The 27893-nt window shown below is 38.0% G+C and overlaps 1 protein-coding gene across 3 annotated transcripts in view; it reads left to right on the top strand.

The window, feature by feature from the left end:
* Positions 1-27893, top strand: part of MYLK (myosin light chain kinase) — a 204388-nt gene that overhangs the window by 117757 nt on the left and 58738 nt on the right. For all 3 annotated transcript variants that reach the window (XM_068687510.1, XM_068687511.1, XM_068687508.1), the window contains 7 exons: positions 380-517; positions 1202-1399; positions 2548-2794; positions 10756-10836; positions 11197-12101; positions 22565-22681; positions 24659-24748. In XM_068687510.1, coding sequence (XP_068543611.1) covers positions 380-517; positions 1202-1399; positions 2548-2794; positions 10756-10836; positions 11197-12101; positions 22565-22681; positions 24659-24748 — 1776 coding nt within the window. The remainder of the gene's footprint in view (positions 1-379; positions 518-1201; positions 1400-2547; positions 2795-10755; positions 10837-11196; positions 12102-22564; positions 22682-24658; positions 24749-27893) is intronic.

Raw genomic sequence — 27893 nt, 5'->3', positions numbered from 1 at the left:
TACTTATTTTAAGATTTTTATGTGAAGTTAGCACTGGTTAAAGGTATTGATTTGTTGTTTACAAGTAATTGTTTTTTCTTTTTGTACCTGGGCATGTGTACTTGGGGGAAATGACTGCAAACTTCTTTGTGATATTCAACCATATGTGTTAATAATGACTTAGGAAGGACTTTGCAGGAAAGACAGTTCTATTCTGATTTCCTGTCTTCCTGCTTGGAGCATTGGCAGAGAAAACAGCTGTATTGGAGTGGCTTCAGTGACGTTGCCTTGTGAGAACTGAAACAAGACCACTCAGTTCAAACCAGTTTGAACCTAACATCAAAGCTTGTAATGAAAATTCCAGTAAGAGATCACTTTTTTTCTCTTCTTGACTTCACAGAAAAGAAGAGCAGCAAAAAGGCAGAAAGTGCACAGGCTGTCAAGTTAAACAAGACTTTTGCACCCATCTTCCTTAAAGGCCTGACTGACCTCAAGGTAATGGATGGAAGTCAAGTGATAATGACTGTGGAGGTATCAGGTACGTAGACATAGAACAGTATTATATAAACACCTTCAGTCCTGCTGCACTTTTTGCCATTCTCCTCTTCTTCTAGCAGGTGCCTTTGTGTTTGAAATAATATTTCAAGGAACTAGGTTTTAAAAAGTGAAAACTAGGATTGTCTAGTCTGTTCTTCAGGGTGCATGAACATTGTTTGGTGTTAATATGTTCAGACCTGTACAAGTGTTTCTTTACTGGAATAATCATCAGGTCATTATCAAGTCCTGATGAACTAAAACTAAATCTCAGAGGACTTGTAATAGCCTTTGTTTTGAACAGGGCAAGACCGAATTCCTGTCAGCTGAGGTAGGATTAACGCTGCAGGAGAGAGCAGTCCTGGTATGAACTTTGATAATAGAAACCCTTGTCAGCTACCTTAATGGTAACTAGAAATCATTTCCCCTCCCTATTGTATACATGCTTCCGTTATTCATTTGCATTTTAACTCTAATAAGACAGAACTGTTCTACATTGCACAGCATCAACAGAGTTAGTGAAATTCCTGAAAGTTTTGAAGATGCCATTGCAGACAGGTGGCAGACAACAGCCAAACTTGGTCATTTTCTTAATTATTATTTTTTTTGTTTGTTAGTTAGTTTGGTTGGGTTTTGTTGTGTTTTTTTTTGTGTATGTCTCTAATTTTTGTTCATTGCTATTTTTCAGCTAACCCACCTCCTGAAATTATCTGGCTGCACAATGGGAAAGAAATCCAGGAGACAGAAGATTTCCATTTTGAGAAAAAAGGCAATGAGTACAGTCTGTACATCCAGGAAGTATTTCCTGAAGACACAGGCAAATATACCTGTGAAGCCTGGAATGAATTAGGAGAAACTCAGACGCAGGCTACATTGACAGTACAAGGTATAATGTTCTTCTCCACCTTAGGAAATGCAAAAAGGAAATAATTCTAATGTGCTGGAGGAGTGTCTATTTAAAGTAGATGAGTGTTTATAAGGTCTGTTGTGAAGGATACTAGGAGTTTCAGTCTCCACATCTGAATTAAAAAGGATATTGAGCAGAAGCAACTTTAAAAAAATGATTTCACTCTGGAACATTATGTTACTATTTCAAAAATGCATTCCTGAGTCCTATTCCTAGGGACAGTGCAAAACTTCTGCTAAATGCAGCTTCAGATTATAATTATGAGGCTTACTTAGCTATGGAATTAATGTAAACCATTTAATGATGTTTTTCTTTCTAATTAAAGCACTGACTATTTGGAAAAGCTGTCTAAGAGCCAGGTATTTTAACATTAGCGGGCGAGGAACACATGATTTCTGCAATTTGAGAACTGCATGCAGAAAATTTGGCTTTGATTCTCCATGTATGATGTAAATCCCACAGTAAACACTGAAGTACCTCCAAATTTACCTTGACTTGTGTATTCACTACCTTCATGACACTAGACTTTGTCTAATCTTGCTGTAAGCCAACTATTTTCCCATAGCCATTACTACAAATAATTGGAGATTGATAGGAAGCTCTCATTATTTTTAGTATCAAGGATCTTAACCCCAGGATTTCAGCGAGCTGTGCCTTGAGGGGAGGGTCTGTAGTCTGTTGTCATTGTCTGCTCTGAATTCAGACCTGTCCTGAGGTCTAGCCTTAGAGTCAGTGTTATATCTTAAATGCAATTTTATGTAATTCCTAATGATTTATTACATGATCTCTGAACTAAACAGCAGTCAAAGTAATGTTAGTTGCCCTTAAAGCTATTCGTACCCGTATTCTCTATGGACAAATGTTCAAGATTCCTTTTAGGGCAACTTTAAAGTCCCTTTGTTTTGCCCTTAATACAAGTTTGGATTGAGCCAGTAAAGTGTCAAGTAAATGATTAATTTTAGTACTAACACAAGTGACTTCCAAAATTAAAGCCTGGTTTATTTTCAGATTAAAAACTTACACCCTGTATGTTCAAAACAACTTTGTTTTTCTTTTTTTGCTTCACCTGAAATTAATTTCAAGCTTGACATTTTCTCCTGATTGTAAATTCTGTTTGTAAACTACAGAACCTCAGGATGGTATTCAGCCCTGGTTCATTAGCAAACCAAGATCAGTGACTGCAGCTCCTGGGCAAAATGTTCTTATATCCTGTGCCATTGCTGGAGATCCTTTCCCCACCGTTCACTGGTTTAAAGATGGGCAAGAAATATTGCCAGGAAAAGGGTGTGAAATCCTGCAAAATGAAGATATCTTCACACTGATTTTGAGGAATGTGCAGTCTCGACATGCAGGGCAATATGAAATTCAGCTCAGGTATGTTTGCTGTGAAGTTTATTCCACTGGAGCAATTAGTTATATTTACCCTCAAGCTGAAGTTCCCACCTGAACAAGAGTATTCAGTTCTATCTGCACAAAACAGTAGAGTACAAGAGGAACTACATATTTTGGAGGGATGATAAGATGTAATCAAACTACAAAAGGAAACACAAGAGAGGACAAAACAGTATATAGTTTCTCTGGGGATCTTGAAAAACAAAGCTCTGTAGTACCACTATGGGAAGTGATTTCAGTTTCTAGCAAGGGAAAACACAAACAGCATCTTGATTTTACAGTTCTTGTTTATCATTTTTAACATTTCTCTGAATATTTGTAAGGATGTCTGCTTTCCATGAAACAGCCTGAGCAGGAGGGGCCATTCCACAAGATTATATGGTTTATAATTTAAGAGGAGAGAGTACTCCCCTGCCATTTTGGAAATGTTTGAATTTTATACAGAAACTGGAGTCTCCTTTTTCTGTCACATCTTTGAAACGAGGCACTTAATGCTTTGAGCATCTTGCCATCCTACAAAATTTGGAAGAGTTGTTTTAAAATTTATTTTATTTATTTATTTTCTGGTAAAATAGTAGTCCTTTAAATCAAATATCGGATTTGCTACTGCTGTCTTTCTAGAAGGTGCTGTCATGTTTTTCCATTTCTAATGGTGAAGGTTGGACTTAATAATGTAATTCCTGTGAGGCTTTAGAAAACCAAATGTACAACTTTAAACTGATGTTATCATTCTCTGCTATTTATTGTGCATAGATATATCGCCTTACTTGACTAATATTCATGACCTTTTATATTAAAATTTATCTGACCATTATGGACAATTGAATATATTACCCTGGAAGAAAATTATCTACTCTGCTCCACATGTTACTTTTTTAGGCCTTGCTGGATTGTCCAGTAGACAGTTTATCCAGATACCACCCAATATCACAAAACATTACAGTTGCAGTTCCTCATCACTTGTACTTGCCCTGTTTTATTCTGGTTTGTCTTTTTTTTTTTTTTTCAGTTAAAAATTTATCTTTGCTTCATATCCTTCAGACTAGTATAAAATTTGAAAACCAAAGTTGTATTTTATTTTCTTGTAAATAAATTAATCTCATCTTCCTAACCTAAGAGAGGGGTAATGTATTTAAACCATTTAGCCCCTAAGCATTGAGTTTGATTTTGTATAATTATTGTTTATTTTCCAACCAGTGTCAGAAATGGAGTAAGGTTATTGTCAAAATGATGGACATGTTACTGCATACATATCTAGTCCTAAGGTATGCTTCCATAGGCTACTACAGGCAGCCACAAAGTAGCCTCTGTATATTTTGGTATTGTTAGTTGGACAAGATAATCACTTTTCACCAGAACAGGGAGCTTTAGAAAAGTGTAGCTGTTTTAATTTCAAGTCTTATTACTAACCCTTATGTATGTAAAGCGATATGCAACATGACCTTTTTGCAAATAATCTCTTTAGTAGATTTAGACCCTTTCTACTATTTGCAATAACTTGTGAACAGACTCGTTACAGAAGAATTGGCTTGTTCACAATAAGCTAAGGTGGTCAAGGGCATGTATAATACTGATTTGTGAAGGTTATGTCTACATACATCCTTGCATCTAAGAAAAGTCTCTTTGGAGATCAGTAGTGTTTCTAATACTCAGTATGGGATTAGCACTGGCGGGACTAGAAATGATGGTTCAATTGCATTAAGGTTGCTAACCTTGCTAACAGGACAGGGCAAGCCAAACTGTGAGTGTCACTACCTTCTACTTGTATGTAAGCTGGTGGTTTCACTTGAACTGAAAGAGGATGAGGTATTTCATCAAAACTTCATAGATGAAGGAGGAAAAAGAAAGGGATGAACAAAGAAGTGCCAAGAAAGCTTTGTGTAGGACTTTGATGTGGCTGTCTTGAACAAGGTTGACAATGATTCAGTGTAGCTGATGATCACCCTGGCCAAATTCATCAATGAAGACACTTGTCAAAGTGAAGAGAATGTTATGACTGTACAATAGAACAGGCAGTATGCTTAGATAAGAAATTATTCCATAAAATTATTGGAGGAGAATTTTTTGGGGGTGGGAAGAAGTAAAGCAGTAGCTAGAAGAAAACACAGCTGATTACATGCTAGTTTCAGTTATTCCCTAAGCCCTTTATGAGATAGATAGCAGGGGATCCCACAAAGATCTGTGCATTCATTCTGTCTTTTTCTAATCCATAATGACTAAAGCTGTGTTGGAATTAGAGCCAGGAGAATGCTGATACCTCTTTTTACCCTGCTCTCATTTGTAAAAATTCTGCTACAGTTCAGGGAACAGAAAGCCATATGTTTTTAGGCAATTGTTTATTGCTTATGAATAACAGAGAAGTAACTGCCTCAGGAATATTCCAGGAGCCAAATGTCAGCTGTATAATTTCATGTTTGCAGCAGAGCTAAAATAATTTTCAGCAGCACATAATCTTGTCTAAATAGCTGTTGAACTGCTTGCATTTGTCTTGAATACTTGATTGAGAATAGTTTATATATTCAGGAGCAGTCTTAACAGTACCTGAGAGTAGGAGAGCTGCGTTTAGTGTCTTTCTCTCAAAAACTCCTACAAAGTCCATTAAAAATATGGAATAACCAAGAAACCACAAGTCAATTCAGAGAAGAATTTATACAGAAGTTAACAATACACAGTGGGCTATTTTTAAACATAATCATTTTCTCTTCAAATGAAATGTGCAGCTCCTTTCATGTATTAATTTTAGAAGTATGTTGCATAGCTGCTTTCAGGGAGTCATTCCTTCTTCAACTCCCTTACTTAGTCTGGGCATAGTTTCATACCAGTGTTAATTGTTTTCCAATTTGTTTTCTCCATTATTCTTAAGCCCTAAATGCTGTCCTGGTATCTCCACATCTTTTGTGCTGGCTTCTCACAAACTAAAACTCTGGTTTCTACAAGTTGGGTGTAATAAAGGATTTTCCTAGTTAGTTCTTTTTTCATCAGACTGAACTGACAAGGGTGTGTGGCCCAGCATTATCCCAATGTGATCCATCAGTGACTGCTGGTTGGCTTTCTCTCTTTCCCTCCCTCAGCATCATTTAGGATATGTTCTTGCTTTGCCTTTTGCTGTATAGCAAACTACTAAGTCTGACTTCCAAGAGGGTTGTCATTTTAGCTGCTCCTGGTCCTTTTTTTAAACCTACACAGACCTCTTATTCCTATACATTTCAATTTTTCATTTCAACTCTCTTAATAATGTTCCATTGAGCCTGTTATTGCTCAGACCTCCAGAAATGGTGTTGCATTTAAAAAAAAAAAAAAAAAGTTTCATGCCTGCCAAATGCCTGTCATACAGTTGAAGGACAAGAAATTGGTCAGAGTCTCCATGAAACCATCACAATTGAAATGGGAAATAGCAATCTGTTTTTATGCAGAAAACCACTGAAATCTTTTTCTCTTCCTGTCCACTGCATCTTTCTAATGATGCTAGCATCGGTATCCTTTGGTCCCAGTGTGTTTTTCCCATGTTCTTTCAGTCAGTGTGTACGTTGTAAGTACAAAGATAAGCAAAGAAAATGGAGTACTGGACTGAGACTGAGGTTGTTGAACAAAACCTTCATCTTCATAATGGCACAGGCAACACTAGAGATTTCAGAAATCCCCCTGCAGTCCCTTAAACAAATCATCTGCCTTGTTAACCTTTGTCTTCTCTGAAGCTGAGTATTTCTCTTCTCCTCATCCATCACCTTCCATAAAAGCTTGGTTAATATTGATTAACCTTATTTAGAGATTTTGATAATGTGAATAAAATCAGAGGTAAACATTCATCTTATAAATCACTGGTACCTCAAATACTCTGCATTTCAGGTTATATAAAACGTAGTTGTCAGATTACATTCCGTTACGCCACAGTAAATATGGCTCTGTCTTTGTGTAAAATACTGTTTACAAACCTTGTTATCAATACATTGTCTATTTTTAGAAAAAGAAACCATGACCTATTCCCATTCTATTCCCCTTCTCAATACCCTAAAATGCAAATAAAATGAGTAATTTTTTCCAAGCCCTAAAGTGAGGCAAGTCAGTGGATCCTCTTTGAAGTCAATAGATCTGGTCAGTGTTATGTCAGCTAAATTGGTGAGCCAGTAGATTAGTTGTGTTCGTTGGGGTGAAAGCTTCCTGGAACTTGTTTATGTGTTTGTTCCTTTTGGGGCTTTCTACCTCCTTAACTAACTTACAAAAGTATTGCAAAATCTCATTCAGAGGCTTTACAGTTACCTGAAAATACCAGCTATAGCTAGGGATCAAATAATTTACTATTCTCTGTTCATTCTCAAAAAATATAATTTACTTTGCAATACCTGTTTCACACTTCATAGGTCAGTAGGAATTTTCAGTGTGTCCTCACATTGTAGTTAACAGTGCATACCTTTTTTACCTCTTCCTCTGGAGAGTGACTCCTAGGGACACACAGACAGTAAGTCTCATCTAAGGTTCAGTGGAAGTATTTGAGTAGACTCTGCCAAGAAACTAGTATTTCAAGATACTTTGAACATAAAAGCCATTCCAGGAAAATGGATCCCACAATAGGAGATGGAGCTATTTTTAAGATTGCTTCAGGCCTTCCAGCTGAGGCTTTATTTGTGTGTTTTTGTCATTGTTGTTGTTTGTTTGTTTGTTTGTTTTGGTTTGCTTTTGTTTGTTTGTTTTATTCCTTGACATTTTAAAGTTAAATCCTGTGCATGGGCATTATACAGAACAATCCTGCAAAATTCAACACTTTCAGACACGTCTTTGTAACTACTAAGCATAACTTTTATTTATGTCTTACATTTTATTCCACAGTAACAGAGCCACTGAGATTTGTCTTTGGCCAGGGGGTTGTTGATAAAATCCTAACACAGAGAACCTCATGATACAGAATATTGTTATTGCCAAGACTCAAAACAGCAGAGACCCAAAAGACTTGCAGTAGTGCATGTATACCACAAAGCTCTATTTTTTTTTCTAACTGTCCCTATTTATCTTGCCTTGCCTAAATTCTGAAATTGCATAAATATTTACAAAGTTTCCAGAATTATTCTTGATTGAATTTAGCATCTAAATCATCCAATCCTTTTTAATTTTTCTTGGCTTGGTTCACTTTTTCCATCTTATGAAGGTGGGTCAATGCTAGTAACTTCACTTTTTTAGACTCTGCAACTGAATTCAGAACACAAAATTATGTTGTCCCTTCTCCTAATACCAGTAACTAAACTCCCTCTGATTTCAATCTAAAGCAGGATTTGACCCGAGAAAGTTATGCTTTTGAACAGGGACATGATGAATAAGAGGCATACTCAAGGTTTGTATCCAGTGGTCTAGTTTTCAGCCATTCACTTGAATCAGAAACCTTAACTAAGATCAAAAAACTACCTTTTGAATCATTTGTCTATCTAGGTACTTCTACTGTTGCCATAATTCGTATGTGTTTCCCAAGGTTTTAAAAATAGAGAGAACAAAATGCTCTCCTGCTTTCTTGCTCCCTCCTTTATTTTCCAAACCCTGTGAAAAAAAATAACTTAGTTTAAAAAGGTCTCCCTTGCCTTCCTTATTTGTTTCTTTGCACATGCTAAGACTTTGCAGAGGGAAAGGTGCACTGCAGAAGTTGGTCCTGCAGAAATGCCATTATTCTTCACAGTGGTCAGGGTCACTTCAGTACCCCTAGATTCATCTCCTGGGAGAGTGCTGTCTCTGTTACTTTAACCTCTCCCACTGGTGACATAATTCTTGTGGGCAAATATTTTTGCCATACAGTCATGACAGAAGCTGAGCAGTGGTGCCTCCCTATTTGATGAATGCTATGAAATGTCTGTACTTCAACTTGCATGGTCTCTTCTCCTTTGACAGCTTTGGATTGTTTTAAGTCCTTAAGAGAGAGTAGTTGGGCTCTAGGAGACTTATGGGAGGTATCTTAGGGTAAATGAGCATCCTGTTAATAGCCCAGCATTACTTAAGCAGTTTCAGAGTGCTTCCACTCATCTTAAAAGCTTCTGAGAATAAGGGTAAAGGAAAAAATGAAATCTTGAGTTTCAATATTTGCAAAAGCCAGCATTTTGAAATGAATCTGGGCATTGTTTGAAGACAACGATGGTATCTTGCCATTATTCAGTGTCAATCAGTATGTTGGGAGGAAGTGACACATGCACTTCTTTCTATTTATCTTGCCTCCAAATGGAGGTCAAATATAAGAGGACGTAAGAATGGCAGATCTCCAGCATAGAACTGACTTAAATGCTCCCTGCACTGACTTGGCACTTGTCTTGCCATTTGGACGGTTTCTGTTTGGTACTTGGATGTTCTCTAGCCTTTTGTATTGAAGGAAATTAGGGTTATGGCTTTGAGGGCTGTTCAAATGGATTGGCATCAATAGCAGTTTCTAGTGTACATAGTCTGCATTTCTGGGGGTACGAAATGTTGAAAGTATTTCTATGACTTCTTGTTGTTAAGGTCTTAAGGTCAAATAAGGTGTATTCCTACCAGCAAGTCCTTAACTTTTCAGTCCAGTAACTTTGGTCAGCCTCCGCGGTTTCTTCTTGGTTTTAAAGGCTTGATTTCACACTGTGCTGACCCATTGTTTAATTATGTAAAGCAACAGAAAACAAGGGAAATCCATCTGAAAAGGTGATGGCACTAACTGCTATTATAAAAGTATAATCTTTTGCTGCATTTGGGTTAATACCCTTGCATACTGTGTGACTCCATTGCAAGTTGCAAATGAGTCAAATTATAGCTTAGTCACCCAAACAGAACAACACCTAGGAATCCATTTCTCTGGGCTATTTAAAAACAAGCCAATCAATATGTGTATGGTAAATTAACAGAAAGGCATTCCCAAGTCCATGTTTTAAAATTCAGAGCAAAATAGGCTTAAAGGTGCTCTTATCTAGCAAGAGTCTTTTGAAAGGTGATCAGAGTTGGGAAAAACTGCATCTCTTTCCTTCCTCCCAAGTCCTCCAAAGTTCACAAGTCCTTTGCTATGTTCAAGACATGTTTTCAGTAACAAAAAATATTTTTGTTAAAAAGAAAAATCATTTGGGAGTTTGCAGTCCATTTGTTAGCTTATATTGGGAAGAACAAAAGTGTTCTCATTATTGAAAAATATCTCCAGTCCTTAATCAATTTAAAGGAGTAGGTCTGTGTGTTTTTAATAGTATTTCAGGGAAGCAGTGGCAACAATTACAGAGCTGGTGCCTTGGGGAGTTAAATTTTGGTTTTGGCATCTTCTGTGTTAAGTGGAGAAGAGCTGTTTGGGGCTAGAAGGATGATATATATCTGTGGGAGGGAGTGTGCGGTGGGGGTGGGGGGAGTGCTTTGATGAATTCTTTAATGGGAGCCCTTTTCAGAAGGCATCCATGGTATTCCTCTGCAAAAGGAAGAATAAGTACTCAGCACCATATATGGTGACACTTTTATGTTTTTTAATATAAACATGCACAGGCTGGAGCAATCCATGTAGATGGGATTTGCTGATTGGTTGGGCTGTGGGGGAGGGAAGGAAATGAGACCCTGCTTTTAATATCTTAACATTAGGAAACTTAAGAGCTTGGGCTTGAATAAATAAACAGTAGGCAGAGTTGGAAAGATTTTCAACTTTGCAAAATAGCCCCTTCCTCTGCCTCGATTTTCCAGCTTTTGTATTTGTTTTCCTTTAGCTTGTTTGTTTGCAGCTGTTTCATTCTGTAAATTGCTTTGATTTTTGTTCATGGAGTGTGTTGTTCCCAGTGTAGACAGTCACAAATCAGAAAAAGCTATTTGAGATAGCTTGGCTCCAAGTATAAGGGGACCAGCTCCACTCAGTCAACCACCACAATGCTGCCCTGTTTTTGAGCTGTTTTATTGCAATACCCAGTCACTTAGCTCAGGTAAGTTACAAGCTTGGAGGGAGAAACCTCTACTTTTCTGATTTCACTTAAACATTTCAGGAACCAAGTTGGAGAATGCAGCTGCCAGGTGTCTCTGATGCTGCGAGAGAGTTCAGCTTCCAGAGCAGAAATGCTCAGAGAGTGAGTATTTTTCCCAGGGACTTGCATGGGTGGGTTCTATTTTTTGCTCCGTTAATTCCCTGCCCTTACAGACCCAGGCTGGCTGCTGTTCAATCTAATCCCCAAATGTGACCCAACAAATTGTTTTCATCATACAGGCTAAGCACATTGTACCAAGCCAGAGTAGAGAAGATCTTTTTTTGTTTGTGCCCTTATATGGATCCTGAAGTCATCATTGATGCAATAAACTAATGGAGTGTGCTCCTCTAATCAACCTCCCCTTCTATAAACACATTTTGTTCCTGCTCTGAGATTGTTCCCTGACATTTTTAAACCAGCCCCTTTCCTGGCTGTCTCTTTCTTTTCTTTTTCGGATCATAGTGGGAGGGAATCAGCCAGCTCTGGAGAGCGAAGAGATGGTGGAGATCATGGTACACTAACATTTGGTAGAACAAGTGGCTTCAGAAAGAGCAGCAGTGAAACCAGAGCAGCTGAGGAAGAGCAGGAAGACGTCCGGGGTGTGCTGAAGAGGCGAGTGGAAACTCGGGAACACACAGAGGAGAGCCTGAGGCAGCAGGAAGCTGAGCAGCTTGATTTCCGTGACATTTTAGGCAAGAAAGTCAGCACCAAAAGTTTTTCTGAGGAGGAACTGAAAGAAATCCCAGCCGAGCAAATGGACTTCCGAGCAAACCTGCAGCGGCAGGTCAAGCCCAAGACCTTGTCAGAAGAGGAAAGGAAAGTTCATGCTCCTCAACAGGTGGACTTCCGCTCTGTGCTGGCCAAGAAGGGCACCCCAAAAACCCCATTGCCAGAGAAGGTGCCAGCTCCTAAACCAGCTGTCACAGATTTCAGATCTGTGTTGGGCGCAAAGAAAAAGCCACCTGCAGAGAATGGCAATGCTGGCACCCCAGCACCAAATGCCCGCACCAATTCTGAAGCCCAGAATGCCACCCCCAATTCTGAAGCCCCTGTTGCCAAACCAGCAGTGAAAAAAGAAGAAAAGAACGACAGGAACTGTGAACACGGGTGTGCCGTGGTGGATGGCGGAATAATTGGGAAAAAACCTGAAAACAAACCAGCAGCAAGCAAACCACCACCAAGCAAGCCAACACCAAGCAAAGGAACAGCACCCTCTTTTACAGAGAAGCTTCAGGATGCTAAAGTAGTAGATGGTGAAAAATTGGTCTTACAATGTCGGATTTCCTCGGATCCCCCTGCAGCTGTCACCTGGACTCTGGACAGCAAAGCCATCAAATCATCAAAGTCCATTGTCATCTCCCAAGAAGGTAAATCAATTGAATTACAAGCCAGCTGTGTGACACTGTTATATCTGACTCTTGATTAATAATATTAAGTTTGTTAAAGGTAATGCAATACTTTATTTAAGTCCTGTGCCAGTAACTGTTTCCAGATGCAACTTTCTTGTTATTTCAGTGGAGTACACAAGGAACAGTATGTTTGACATTTCTTGCAGATTCTCCTTTAACAGCCTGCAGATGTAATTTTCATAAAGTTGAACTTCTTGCGTTTTTAAATGCTGTTTACATTGCTGATGCTGTTTAAGGAGCTGGTACATGACGTTTATTTAAGCTGAACTTTAAGGATTTAGAACATGGAAAACAGAATAATATTATTGCTGGTTTACAAATTCTGATTTAATTCTTCTGTATGTTTAATATTTCAGGTTTTTTATTGCATTAAGAAACACAGAAGCAAAGAGGGGTAGTGTTACAGAAGGAAGTTATTATAAGTTTAAATTACATGTTTAATATCAGAGTTCAGAATTGATTTATAGTCTATTTAGTGTCCTCCCACAGATGTTTTTGTTGTCCTTACAGACACTGAAGTACTTGTCCACCAATGGCATGATGACTTTTACCTAATTTCAAAACAGCATAGAGTTTGGTAAATGTCCTCATAAAGAGCATTTACTGTTGTCAAATTGAGTGTTTTTTCTTTATATTCCATATTCTGAGTAATCAAAATCCACTATATTAGTTTTGTATGAAATAATACTAGTATTGTATTTAACATATATTTGCCTTGGGCAAAAAAAAAAAAATAGGAAGGATAACTGATAATACAGACAGTTTTCCGTACTTCATTTCATAAAACTCTGAAGGAATTATAGGGAGAATTACATTTTCCTACAGATTGTCAAGGTATGATTCTTACTATGCATGTGAACTTTTTTTTTAAATACACAGAGCACCACATTCTTAACTGTGAATCATGCTTCATTTAATCTAGAGCATTTTCAGTGTTATTATATGAAAATCAAATGAACACACATGATGGTTGACCACAACTGGTGAATTCTTAAACAGTTATCCAAGCACTGAAACAGGAGGATTTTTTAAAGTAGATGCAGTCAAAAACATCGCTTTCTTCAGACAGGAAAAGAAAATTACCTGGGTACTGTATGAAGGGGATAACAATGTAAGCAGATGGGGAGAGGGAAATGATAGCAGGTGCACTCTGTCTGGATAACTGTCATTTACAAGAGAAAAAGTTGAGAGGAGGAAATGCCATCCTTGTGAAAAGGACTGATGGGATCAGAAGGTAGGAAACTATAGTTTAATAAACATTACAGTAGAAGAAGCCCATATAGTAAGGTTTCATGAGTTTTCTTGGAGTTGCACAGAGTGAAAAGAAATTATGCACTTCAAAGTTTTGCTTGCCCTCTCAAAGTATGCTAGATAGAAAGCATCTCTATTAGACAGAAATAATCCAGTTCTGAGTTGTGGGGGAGCCTCCTAGAGTGCCAAAGCTTCAGTGATATGGTGCTGCAGAAAGCTCTTTTATGGACTAAAAGAAGCTGAGTAATTGACTGTTAACAATCCCTGAACTCATATTTGCTTTATAAAATGGTACTGTGACTGCTCAAAGAGGCTGTGGAATTTCCCTCCTTGGAGGTATTCAAAAGCTGCCTGGACGTGGTGCTGAGCAACCTGTTCTAGGTTGCTCTGCTTGAGTAGGGGGTTGGACCAGAAGACATCCAAAGGTCCCTCCCAACCTCTACCTTTCTGTGAAAGTCCAGTAGAGTTGTGTTTGTTTTACTGGCGTACAGTGACGTGATACTGATGCACATACATGTTCTGCCACCTGCCTGAGCAGGGTTATGTGACATGTCCCACCCAGTTTGCCTGGACTGGGTGACACTCCTGGATCATGGCACAGAGCTGGCATTTTGTCAGGATGTCCCACTGCAGCAGTGCTTTCCATTGAGGTAAAGAATGAAGGTCACCACTGGATGAGGAATCCATTGTTTCAGGATGTTGTTTTTTCAGGGAGTGAAGTAACTGTCTTTATGTTTGAGTTTTACCTGTATTATTGCACTATTATCTTGCTTAGGTAATTGTTATTGCCTGTACTTAGAAGTTGTGCTGTCTTTTGCACCTATTTGCAGAGGCTCTAAAAAGAAATACTACCCAGGGAAGTAAATGCTGTTGTTTTTTCCTTTAATGGAAAGAAACAGAAAGAAGGTTACAAGTATTTTTTATTAACCTTATTACATACCTTCTGGTACACTGAAGGGATGCATTGCACGATGGTCAGTTTAGTTTTTTTTCAGCCAGTACCTGCTAGCTTTGACACTTGGAGAAGGACACGTTGCTGCTTGTCTGCTGTGAGATGCTTTCATGACAGCTGTTAAGAAGTTAACTGCATATACATTATTCTTAAAGTAATTTCCAGTTTTCTCAGAAGTTGATTTTCTGTTTTCCCCTAATTAGGAGCATGTAACTAATTGAAGTAACCAAGAGAGAAGAAGGAATAATGAGAGCTATAGACTAGAACTGAGAAATAAAAAGTTCATGATGAGTATCAAGAAATATTTCTTGATAGAGAAACTCTTCATATGGGTTAGTCTCACAGAAAGTGTTTGGAGCAGCTCTAAACATAGACAGCAGCAATATAACTGGATGCAGTGCTCAGTTAGCTCAGTGCCAAAATCCCACATTCTGTGTTTTGCCCAGAACACTGCAAAGGCAGCTTGGTTAGGCCACAGGCATCATACCCTTCAGCAAAAGTGCCTTTGGCCAATCTTGGAGCAGCATTTAATGGGCTCTGCAGATAATCCCCTACAGTCATCTCAGCTGAAAGAAGGCTGAGTCTGGGGGAAGGAGAGAAGTTCATAGCAAATGGACCTAGCTCACATTAATGGGCTTAGACCGTGCAGTCATTTTTTATTTATTCAGTATGATCTTACTCCTCTTGTGTTCAACACCACAATCCACACTGAAAATGGCACTGTGTGTGTTGCTAGCTGTTTCACCTGGTTCTGTGCTGCCGTGAAGTTTCATGGTGACTGCTGGCTCATATATTGAAAAAGCTATATGTACATTTTCCAGAGTTATCTCATGGATAAAGAATGGCTTACTTATGCTTAGTCAGCTGGATACTGGAAAATCTAGAGCAAGAGATCTCTATTTCCTTATTATAGTACAAGCCCATCTTGGTGTGGGCCAGTGGCCCACAAACTGTTCAATGTAAGTAACACATGAACCTTGGCAGAATGCCATGTATTTGTGTTTTGGAAATGAAATTAACCCTCTCGGTCATTGCCAGAAAGCCAGAAGAAGAAGTGTTTTAGTGATCTGTTGGTGTCAAATATGTCGTGTATATAAATGCATGAGATCTTGTTTCAGAAGCACATCCACTTGATAAAACAAGTAGCATATTTGTCCACTTCAAATTATACTTGTGCGTAACAAGTTCACTGGATAGGAGAGCTAACTTCTCCTTTTACGTACTAACTCACAGAAAGCAACTTTCCCTAGCATATTTTTCCTAGCTGATCCTAAGGCCCTTTACCTGTTAAAAACACCTTCTATTCATGTCCTCTGTGTTTGAAAAGGCTGACACTGCATTGATTGTCCAATGCAGGTTAGCCATTATAGGGCAAGAGAAGGGGGATGTTAGCCACAGATCTTTGCCATCAGAAGCCCAAATTAAAACACCAGTTGGAATAATCATTGACTTTTAAGGTCTTCAGGGAATGAAAAAATACATCCTGCTCCAAAAAAGACTTTCATATTCAGGCACGCTATGTCATATTTTTGTAGTACTTAATCTAGGGTTTGCAATGTACTCAATATTCTTGGATAAAACTTAAATTAGCAATTAGAAGTCAGAATCTAGCAGTGTTATACTGAATGTTACATTCACAACATGTCTAAGAATAATCTAATTTCTTACATTTTCCTTTCCATTTATTAATACTGATTTATTTCCCTTCCAAATCATGAATATTGGTACTTGTTTCCCCATTTCTTTTAATAATTCCCCACATTGTATTCTGTAGGTTGATTGGCATATGTGATTTGTTGCTTAGAGTATCATTTTTATGACAAAGTGAGCTCTTACAACTTTTTTCTTTTACAAGTGGTAGGATTTTAGTAAGGGTTTGATTTTATTTTTCTTCTTTTAAACACTTGTCAGAGTTGTTTATCCTGTTCGTGAGGGAAGGCACTAATGTGTTTTGGGGTGATTTTTTTTTAATTTTTTTATTTTTTGCCTGTGAAATCTCAAAATAAAATGGAAGCGAGACAAACACAAAGGAGCATACTCATAACTTAAAGCTTCATGCGTATATATGGGCAGGTTAGATGGTGTGTGGTTAAGAGGCAATTATTTTCTATATGAGAGAATGCTCTTTTTTTGAAGTTATGGAGGGCTTTTTGTTTGAAAAGAAAAAGGTTTAAGAAGGCTGTAGCAGACATTACAGTGGAGTTAGACATATAAGGATTGAGTAGAACAAACTTCCTCACACGGTGAACTCTGCAGAGCAGGAACCATTTTGTTTTAGATTTGTATAGTACTTGGCAGAGTACTGGCCTGTGCTAGTGTCCTAATGTAACACACTCTTGGATAGAAAAAAACAGACAGAAAATTTTTGCATGGTTACAAAAACTATTCTAGAAGACACCCGTGAAAGGTATTTGGAAGCTGGCATTCATGCTAGACTGGAGAACTGAGATGAATAATGAATATAAGTACAAATTGGCAAATTTGCCATTTTGTTAAGCCACCTTGTTATGCTTTTTCGGGCTAGATTTAGTACTGCACGATTATGTAGATTGAGGAGGAACTACTTAATACAGCCTTCAATGGCAGCAACAATGTAGGTTAGAAAATGCCCAGTTTGTATTGCTTTGTGTAAAACACATTTTTTTTCTGTGTCTTGGCAGTCTGAAGAGTTGGTAATCCTGTTAGCAGTAATGCCTTAACAACTTTCTTGTGACTTACTATAACTCCTGTCTTCCTATCAGTTGTTCATGTTTATGTCATTCTAACTAGGATCTGCCATGACTTTTTTGATTTATTTTTTTTAATTAACTTTTAGCAAGAGTTTTGTGTGCAATTAACACAGTTCTGTGTAGTAATGAAAGTATCTGGAACCTGAAGCTTTAAAAGTTTTTTCATAAAGTTTAAGTCTAGGGCAATCGTCTGAGCATCAGTTCTAATACAACTCCATGTTTGTCACATGCCACAAAATTTCCCTCTATACTGTCATTTTTGTCTGATGTTTCCTGTAGGCTAGGTATGTAGTTTATATTTAAATACAACAAAAGAGATGAGTTTTCTATCATCTCTGTTAATTTATTGCAATGGCATATTCATATTACTGCTTTGCTTTTAAATCAAGAAACAAAGAAATACCATATTTCTTATTGACTGTATTTGATTTCTGCTTCTATATATTAGTTTCCTTTCTTTGCTAAGCTAAAGAGCCTGTTTGTACTTGATATAATGGCTTTCATTCTGTAATCAAGACAGCTCTCCTAATTCTCTTATTTTTAAGACTTGACAAGTCAAGCTCTTACAAATTTCTCTCTATAATGCACTTTATCTAGGCCTTAGAGTTTTGGTTTTGTTGTTTGTTTGTTTTTGGTTTGGGGTGGGTTTTTCTTTGTCTTTTTAATACTCCTCTTCAGTTGCTGTTTGTTGATTTGTTATCTGGTTTAGAAAACAGCCAGCAGAACTGTATTTCAGCATCAGTACCAGTGAGATGGAGATCCTATTGCTGTGCTTGCTGGAGATCATTGGTTCTCTTTCTACCTCATAACAGTGGAGCTCACGTTTGTTACTTCTGTGTTAAACCTTTAAATCTTATGGCAGTAGAGCATCCCTTCCCATCCATGGCTGTGTTGTCATTCCAATAAGCCCCATTTTCTTTGAGTGAATAGGACTCAGATAAAAAAGTAAATGAGACTGTTTATGTGAACTGCCCTGTGTTCTATCTCTTTCTCCCCTTTTCCCTTTCTAATAGTTTTTTGATCATCTGTATGCTTATCAACATTTAATTTGTGAATACTTCTATCCAACATTTAATTTGTGAATACTTCTATCACAGATTAAAATATTGAACAGCTGTGGTCCTTGTCTGATCACAGAGGAAGTCCACCAGAAACATACCAAGTGACAACTTTCTATTGTCAGCTGCTTCCTGAGATCCTTATTTTGGCAACTCTAACTCTGCCTACTGTGAACGTCATTAATATGGCGTTCATTACAAGCAGAAATGGGAGATAATATAAATATTTCAGCAAAGACAAATTACCTATGCACATGTACATTTCACAGTTAAATGTGTAATCTCATAATGGATAAAAATAGGTTTCTCATGTTTTCCTTACAACTCTATCAATTAGCAATAATTAAATTTGACTCTTTTTCTTCTCTGAAACTCCTGTGAGTTTTTCAGTACTTTGGCTGTTGTCATCCTAACTGTAGTCAGTAGTCTCCAGGTCAAGCCACTTGCCATTTTAAAACATGACTGGGACATTAGCATATATTTACACTTTCCCGCACAATTTGAGATTCATTAGAAAAGTAACACCAGTGGGCCAAAGAGTTCTTCAACAAATTCATTATGACTCCTAGGCAGAAGTTCTCATGACCTAGTATTTGTTAATACTGCTAACTACTCCATATTACCTCTTTGTCCCATGGGATATAAATGAGAAAGACATAGTAGCTTCAGTCTGCACCAGAGACAGGAGTCAGGAGTTAATCCAGCTAGATGCCAGAGCAGGGAATAAGATGCAGGAGCTGTTTTTTGTTGGTTTGTGTATTTGTTTTATATCTGAAGTTCACTTTCTGCAGAGTATCATGGAAAGAATGCAGAAGCCTAGAGATATTTTAAACTGGTTTGTACTATTTCTGAGTAAGTCAGAAAATCCCTTAATAGCTCAAAATTCAAGGGAAAGGCTTTATGTATCTAAACCAGAGCCCCCAGTAAACTGTCAGCTTCTGTGCCTGTTAAGGTCTTTTGTAGAGCTGCACAAGTTCTGCTAACTGGAAGATCCAAGTATTAATGTTTACTCTATTTCTGCACTTCATGGCAATGTTTTAAAGATTGCTGGTGGGCTGGTTCCTAAAAGAAAAAGAGGGGAAAAGGAGGAAATTAATTGCAAATTCTTCTAGTTGACTGGGATTTGTGAAGTGCCAGGATTCAGATTTCCATCTGGAGTAACCAGTCTGAGTTTTCTTACATTTATGAGAAAAATAAGCTCATTTCAGGTCACAAAGCGTTTATGCAGAGGAAATACCAAAGACTTTGTTGAAAGACATTTGGCCCTCCAGCCCTAGGAATCAGCTGGAGCTCTAGGTCACAGAACATAGACATAGGGGACTTTCTTGCCCTTATTAAATCTTGTCAAGTTTTGCCTGGTTTTTGGTTTTGTGCTTTTTGTTATTTGTGTTTGTTTGTTTGTTTTCTTGTTGCTGTCTTTTTATCCTGGTTTTCCAAGAAAAGAGGTTTCTACAACCATGCTCTCAGTCTCCCCTTGTCCCCCTGACCCAGCCCAGCAAATGCTTTTGTGAACCACAGGTCAATTTCACACCAAATTACAGTAGTCCACGGTTTCATAAATAGTAGTGGCTAAATAAAGGAGAATGACTCAAATTATCTCATTTCCCCTTCACTCCTCCACTGAGGAGGGCAGAATACCATCACATCCATCACATCTGGTGGTAGCAACAAGCCCAGCAAATGCCATGTCCATGTCCTTTGTATGTGCTGTCCTGGTTTGGCTGCTGGGGATTATGAAGGAGTGAAGGGAAATAAGATACAGATTATTTCTGCAGGGTGCTTGAAGTCAGGAGATAAAGGTTTAACCTTGAATAATCATGTTTCCTTCATTCTCCACTCATGAGGACTCTGTTTCCAGTGGAATAAGCCAAACGCAGCTTCAGTCAGACCCTGCCATGTGGCTTGGCCAATGCTGGATTATAAAATAACAGCTAACAGACCATTGAATGCATGTGGCAAGTAGAGGATCATCATGAGATTTGCTAGGATTAGCTTCTCAATTTTAGTCTAACTTCGGGGAAGGTCTTGTTGATGTGGGATGGTTTTGTCTGTGTGTGCTGCATAAGGAAGTGTGTCTCATAAGGCGTTAATTTATGTTGCTACAGGATGCTGTATGGACAGAAATGCAACAGCGTGAATGGTGAGGCATGGTCCTATGTCACACGAGTCTTCAGTGAGCTGATTAAGGCAAGGAAGGGCTTTTGAGCAGACAGAAATCTCCAGCAGAAACTAAAGTACATGCTGCTTTGTTCTAGTCCTTTAAAGATTCAGTTATGTGTACGAGTCAGGCTCCTTCCCTGCAGTAAGATGGCCAGAAATCTTCCTCATAGTTATGTGTCATTGTTCTATAATCTATGTTCTTTGGCAACAGCATTTTTAGGTTCTAATGTGTGATCTTTTCTAAGCACATTGTATAGATTTACACAAATTCTCAGACTGTAAGTTATCTTTCTGTTTACCCTCCAATTTTCTCTAAACAGCAGAGACACCTGAATTTATATTTGCTGGATGCCTGCAAGAATACTTTGCTAATGTCCCTCCTCCATTTGGAACAGGGCTGCAGCTCGTGACATTTTTGGCTCAGCCTGACTCATGAAGATGAGTTGACTCAGGGAAGGCACATGGCTTTTCTCTTCACCCTGTGGTTGGCTGAGCACAGCCCATCTGAGTGAGGGGTCAATACTCCTCTTCTGAGAGAGTTTTTATGTCATTCCTCAAGGGAAAATTAGCACTATTTAGAGCTTCTTGATTTTGTGGAGAATGAGGATGACAGAAACATTCAATTATTTCTAATCCATGTGTGTCTGGCAAAGCAAATTTGTTGAGAACTGTCTGAATGTTGTTTTTTTTGTTTTTGTTTGTTTGTTTGTTTTTAAAAAGAAAGAAAGAAAGAAAGAAAGAAAGAAAGAAAGAAAGAAAGAAAGAAAGAAAGAAAGATTTGCCTTGAACTATAACAACTAATTTTACAATGAGAGAAAATCTGAATGCCAAAAGTATAGTTACCATATCAGAACTGAGATCTAGTCTCCAAGAGGAGCCATTAAACTCCCAAAGTTTTTCTAACAGCAGAGTGAATCAGCTCCTTTCCAAGGATTAGTGTCATGTGTGACCATGCCATCTCCCACATCACAAGTGATATATTTGATGGCGAGCCTGGGATCAGGCACTCTGGAATATAGAAGGCAGCTCCCAGATAACGTAGAAAGGAAGATGAAAAATGGCAAGAGAATTTCCTTGTGTCTCAAGACACAGGGGAAAGATTTAAGAAAGATCATCTGTCTGCTCTTGCCATTAATTAGGAGAGATTGAGAAAGGTAAATGGAGGAAGAAGGGAAGGGAAGGTATTTCTATGGCTGAAATAACTGGAGGGTCAAGGCATTGGTGGGCAAGATAACAACAATGGCTGGTAGAGCACAATGTCTCAGGCTGTGTTTAGAGTACAGGCCAGGCTTTCCAGTGAGGAAGAAAGAAAGATCACATTTTACCCTCTCTTAATGAGGGATGTTTGGAAGAGAAAATTCTGGAGTGCTTTAAGTGGGGTTTTCCCTGAGAAGCAAAGTTCTTTGTTCCAAGCAATGCAAGGGAATGTAAGGAATTAGGTGAAGCACAGTTCTCCTTCCTTGTCCCCCAACTAGTGGGAACAACTTCTGTTTTTGTTCACAGAGTTTTATTTTTTAAGAGGAAATGTATTTCCCTTGGGTCATACCAAGCTTCCCTTGGTAACTACAGAACTTATGTCGCATCCTGTTTCTGCAAACCCAATAGTCAGATTTGGCTTTTTTTGTTTTTTGAAATGGAATGGGGAATTTGTTACAGTGACAAATTTGATTGCCAATTATATGTTGGACTTTTTAACATTATAATATTAGTCACTCATTCTTTGAGAAATTCAAGCAGAAAGAAAATGGCTCTCAGTGCCATTTTTAAACTTGGGCAGTAACCTGAAGTTTTACTTTCATAGATGCCCACGGGAGAGCTAGAGATAAGGTTGAATCAAATGTTATAGATCGTCAGTTTATAGAAGTGCTCTTATTTACAGTCCTGAATTACTAGTGCTTTTGAGAAAAAAAACATCGAAGTGAGGACTTCTTTTCCCTGCTATAAGACAAAGAACAGTAGCAGAGACTCTGCTTTTCGTTTTCTCTGTCCCTATCCATTAACCACTTGAGCACTGCAGGGACAGCTTTGAGAATCACGGGGAACAGTGATATGATTCAGCATATCTATTCTCCATTTGTTTTTATTTTATTTCAGCATTAATAAAGTTCCAATTCCACTGCTGAATTTTTAAGGTCAAAACATCCTTTTTTTCTGGCAGCGAAGATCAACTGTAGTAAAGGATTGGATTATTTCATGCATTCTGTTTCTTAGCAGCACTGAGCTTTTAGTGAACTGCAACATGATGTTCATTTGGTCTCTCCTTTGCATTAGGGACGCTGTGTTCACTTACCATTGAGAAGGTTATGCCTGAAGATGGAGGCGAATACAAATGCATAGCAGAGAATGCAGCAGGAAAAGCTGAATGTGCTTGCAAAGTGCTAGTGGAAGGTAAGTACTCTCCTGAATACAGGAAAATCATCCTTAGATCTTCCTTCTTCCCTCCTTTTCTCTCCCAATGCCAGCCTTTATGAACCACGTACACAAAAAGTACCTTTGCCCACTTCCTTACTGCACTTTTTGGTCAATACAATAATTCAGTGAGTACCATAAAGGAGCATGAGCAGGGAGACAGTACAGAGCCAAGCACTCTCACTGCTTTGTAGAATAATCTATATGCTCCTGCTGCCTTCTACTTTTCTAAAGGATTTTAGAGCAGTAAATTGAATTCATGAGGATTTGCTTCTGAGCTATATACATTCTTTAAAAGTGTGTAAGAATTCCATGTGGGAGGCTGGCTACCAGTCTGTCTCAGGTCTGCTATGTATGGCATGTTTCTCTGTCTAGAACTTCTCAATTCTTTGTATTTAGTGACATCTGGTCCTTTGTTGTTTTTTTTTTTTCTAGTGAAGGGGAGGTGATACAAACAAATTAGTAGCTCAACTGCCCTTGTATGCTATAGTCTTAGAAAATGAATAATTTGCTAGCTGAGGGATGCTGTTGTATATCCCATATCCATAACTGGCAGAGGGGATAGCTGATATTTTTAAATTAGAATTGTGATCTAAAACAACAACTCAGATTGCTTTCCTATGGCTCAGTCTGCTGTCAGAATCTCACATGATGATTTTTAGACTCAAGAAGTAATCTTAAATTTCATTATATTCCTTTTGTCCCTATGAATTCTAACTACCTGTGAGAAATATTTAACTTCAGTTGTCAAAGTAGATCACGGACAAATATATAGAATCTTAAGTGTCTGAGCTCAGACCTAACACAGCCTTCTGCCCTTAATTGCTTGCTACATGGTTCTGTCTTTCGCCATTAATTTGTTAGAGAAACTAAGTTTCCTGCTGTGGTACCTGGAGATAAGTGACTGAAATGGGTGGTTCCATAATGTTTATTCTATCTTTTTTCCAGTAACTAATTTTTAAACTGTTATCTGTTGCATAAAATAATCTGAAGCTGAATAGTAGAAAGATCTAATTTGATACAGGTAGTGCTGTGATTGTAATCCAGAACTGGAATCTCTTTTACCAAAGAGAAATGTTGGAATCAAGCAATCTAAAAGATAATACTAATTAGAATTTGTGTTAAATGAAATTCTCTGTGATAACCTTGCTGGAAAAATAAATAAATAAATAAATAAATAAATAACATCTCCTAGTTATTGTCTGTATTCTATGAGATACACATTAAAGGAGAGCACATATTGACTATCAGATGCTGGTGGAGTCCACAGTGCTGAGTTGTTGCTGGATTTGGGCTGTGCAATCTTGAGAATAATACAATATCTATATCAAACTTTAGTCCTATGGTGTCCCTTCTACCATCCTCTTTAGGAAACGAACTAATGTGTGGTATTTTAGTGGGGACTGTTAGCGTTAGGTCAGAGGTTGGACTCAATGATCTTGAGGTCTCTTCCAACCTAGAAATTCTGTGATTCTGTGATTTTCTTGGAAAGACAGACATACAGAAGAAATGCTACTTTTCAATATGTGTTCATCTCTATGTATGTCACATAGACAAAGGAATAGAAGAAACACATGAAAGAGATTATTTTGGATGAAATGATGCTTCAAAGATGCCTTTACATCACTCTCCCTGCCATGTCAAAAGCAGCTTTATGCAAATTGCACTTTATTTAATCAAAGTAGACCCATCAGCTTTGATGGCACGTCTTTCCTAGTTGCTTTCTCAGGTTCTCAGTGCAGCTGCTTCCATGGAGGGATTCTTCTTCCTGCTCTCTTTTCCTTTTGGAATGCAATATTCTCCAGCAAGGCTGTGCAGAAAATGTTGCTTAAAAAAATAAAAGCCAGCAATTTCCTCTAACCTTGCAGAAAGATACAAAACAAAGCAATGTTAACAGACAGCTCTTTCGTTATTGTTTTTTAAATAGAATTTATATTTTATTTGTTTTGATTGCAGATAGTTCAGCCACAAAGACCCCAAAGCCTACTGAGAAGAAAACCAAGAAGCCTAAGACCACACTTCCTCCTGTGCTGTCAACAGAGAGTAGTAAGTGACAGTGATTTTAATTACTTCCTTTTCACTGGAAACAAAAGACAACTTTGGGTTCTGTGGTTATTCCCTTCTGTTTCGAGGCATAGTCTCAGAAACTTGTGCTGCTTCTTTAACCCTTGAACATAAGGCATGTGAAATTCATTTTTGCTTTGTAGGGATTAGAAGTAAGAACTGAAACTGTGAATTCAGACCTAGCCCACTCAGTTCTCAGTTTTCTGTAATGATGCAATAAACACAATTTTATTTCTCACTGCTTCCCAAAGAGGGCATAAATTCTCAAGTAGTGTTGTGTCTTGTGTAGACAATAGACTGTCTTACCATTGATAGTAAGGTATCTTCACTGAAACATCTTTTTAACTGATTTTTTTTTTTTGATGAGTGTGAGGAGTGGTTTGTTGAATTTTACATTCTTTTTTTCAAGATTAAATACTTTACTTGTTTTTAATATGTCTTGAAATAACAAATCAGCCACAAATTCCCATGTTTGCTACTCTGCATACAGGCGTTTGTTTTGTTTCAAACATGCGTTTGATTAAGAGGAAACTTTAAATGATAAAGAAAGCACAATAATGTCTCTGTTTAGAAATTCCTAATACAACTACTGTTTTTGAAATGAAGTGTTCTTAGGATACAAATATCTATTTAAATCAGAAACTGGACTTTGAAAATTCTGTATCTTAGGTGTCCACCATGTAATTTACTAAAAAAGATGTAAAGACAGAGTTTTAATGGAAATTTTGAAATATTTAATCCAGCTGTCTCAATATATATATGTATATATACATATAATCTGATTTTCTAACATGGAACATTTTCAGCTGCTTTCAGCAGGATTCAGTGTGATTCTGCACTGACTGATGATCACAGGTTATAACTGTGCTTCTGGAATTGATGTCTTGTGTAGACCTGTGCCTTGGGCTACAGCTGTTTCTGTTTCTTAATTTCTGGCTGTGCATTACTTTTCCCTTCCAGCAATCATTTAGGAGTGTGGGAAGGGTCACACCAACATACTCCACTTCTGTACCTCATATTGAAACACTTTAAATTGCAGAAATTAACAAAAAAACTTTTTTTTAATTTATTTTTCTTGGATATGAAAGGAAGTTTAAAGCCATTTAAAGTTCCACGAGATAGTGCTTTGAATATAATTTTCTGTGCACACAAACTCAATGTATTTCACATAATCACAGAATGGTTGAGGTTAGAAGGGACCTCCAGAGGTTACTTGGTCCAAGCCCCCTGCTCAAGCAAGGACAACTAGAGCAGGTTGCCCCCGACCATGTGTCAGCAGCTTTTGATGATCTCCAAAGAGATCTCCACAATCTCTCTGGACAACCTGTCCCAGTACTTAGTCACCCATATGGTAAAGGAGTGCACCCTGATGTTCAGAGGGAATCTACTGGTTTTTGGATTGTGTTTATTGACTCTTTTTCTGTCCCTGGGCACTACTGAAAAGAGCCTGGTTGCATGTTCTTTGCATCCTCCCTTCAGGCTGAATTAAGGTTATACACATTGATAAGATCCCACATGAGCTTCCTCTTCTCCAGGCTGAACAGTCCCAACTCCCTCAGCCTCTCCTTATAGGAGAGGTTCTTCAATCCCTTACTCATTTTGGTGGCCCTGCATTGGACTCTCTCCAGTATGTCCATGCCTCTCTTGTACTGGGGGGCCAGAACTGAACGCAATACTCACCAACACCAGGTATAGCAGAAGGATCACTTCTTTTGATCTGCTGATGGTACTTTAACTATTGCAGCCAAGAATACCATTAGTCTTCTTAGCAGGAAGGGCATGTTGCTGACTCATATTCAGCTTGGTGTCCACCAGGTCTTCTTCTGCAAAGTTGCTTTCCAGCAGGCTGGCCCCCACCATGAACTGGTGCCTGGGGTAGTTCCTCCCCAGGTGTAGGACTTTACACTTCTCCTCATTTGAACTTTATTAGATTCTTGTCAGCCCACCTCTCCAGCCCATCCAGCTCCCTCTGGATGGCAGCATGGCACTCTGGTGAGTCAGCCACTCTCCCTAGCTTCCTCTCATCTTTCCAGCACTGTTATCAATTGCAGCTTCCCCAGGAGAAAGTGAGAGTGGGAATTAAATCTAAATACATTTATGTATGACCTGATCCACATCCTGCTGGAATCGTTGCTTGTCTTGCTGTTGATTTTAGTGGACATTGGATATAGGAAGTAAAATGGAAGCTCATAATTCTGTACTCAGTAATAACTGGGAAACAAACATTGAAACAATGGTGATTTATTTTCTTCAGAATGCTCTCTGGCATGTTATATCAGTGTCTAAAGTTCTTGAACTTCTGATAAGTTTTATTTTCAAAATGTCTGTAATACATGTTTTATGTTGTACTGAAAGCATCAAGATAACCGGACAGAATGTTGGGCTTCAGAAGAGCTTTTAGAAAACTTTGGAAAAATGCATATTTAATTTTAAAGGGATTTGGCTGCAGAGATTCCACAGGTGTCTTTTAACATCTTGGTCTGAGACTCTGAAGGGCTGTGAGTATTCATCTGTCTGAAATGAGCATTAAATTTGTCATTGGCAAAATATACAAAATTGATCCAGTAGGCTTCATATTTTGTTCCTGAAAGCAAAGATCAGTACATTTCTTTTTCTGAAAGTGAATGAACGCTTCTGGCATTTGTAGATGCTGATCTGTAGGTTTAATCTGTAGCTGTAGATTCTAATCTGTGGAAAATTTCTCACTGTGAGAATAGTTGCTGTCCCGTTGACTCCTTCTGACAATGTTATTTTATTGTTGGAATTTTGGGTTTTCTAAGCTACAGAAATCCAGTAGTAAATCTAATTTGGGGTATTAACTCTTTTGAAATGCTATGCATACTAGACTGTCATTTAGAATAAGCAGTTACTCTCAGAAAAGCATCTAAGACAGCTTTGTAGCATTCAATATTTTAAAAGATCTCTGAATGGATCCTTGCAGTATTTACATGCAGAAAGATTGTTCTTATGTTAGCAACTTAGCAAAATTTGAATGCATTTTTTGTTCAAAATTCATATTCTATCACCAGAATTTAGTAATGATTGAGTCTGTTGCATTTAGCAACTCTGAAATGCTAAATAGAATAAATAATAATGTTTTTGAGAAAAACAAACAGATTCAGGTTTG

This window comes from Anas acuta, chromosome 6 (genome assembly GCF_963932015.1).
Source record: "Anas acuta chromosome 6, bAnaAcu1.1, whole genome shotgun sequence".
NCBI lineage: Eukaryota > Metazoa > Chordata > Aves > Anseriformes > Anatidae > Anas > Anas acuta.
This window is presented reverse-complemented; position numbering and strand designations above follow the sequence as displayed.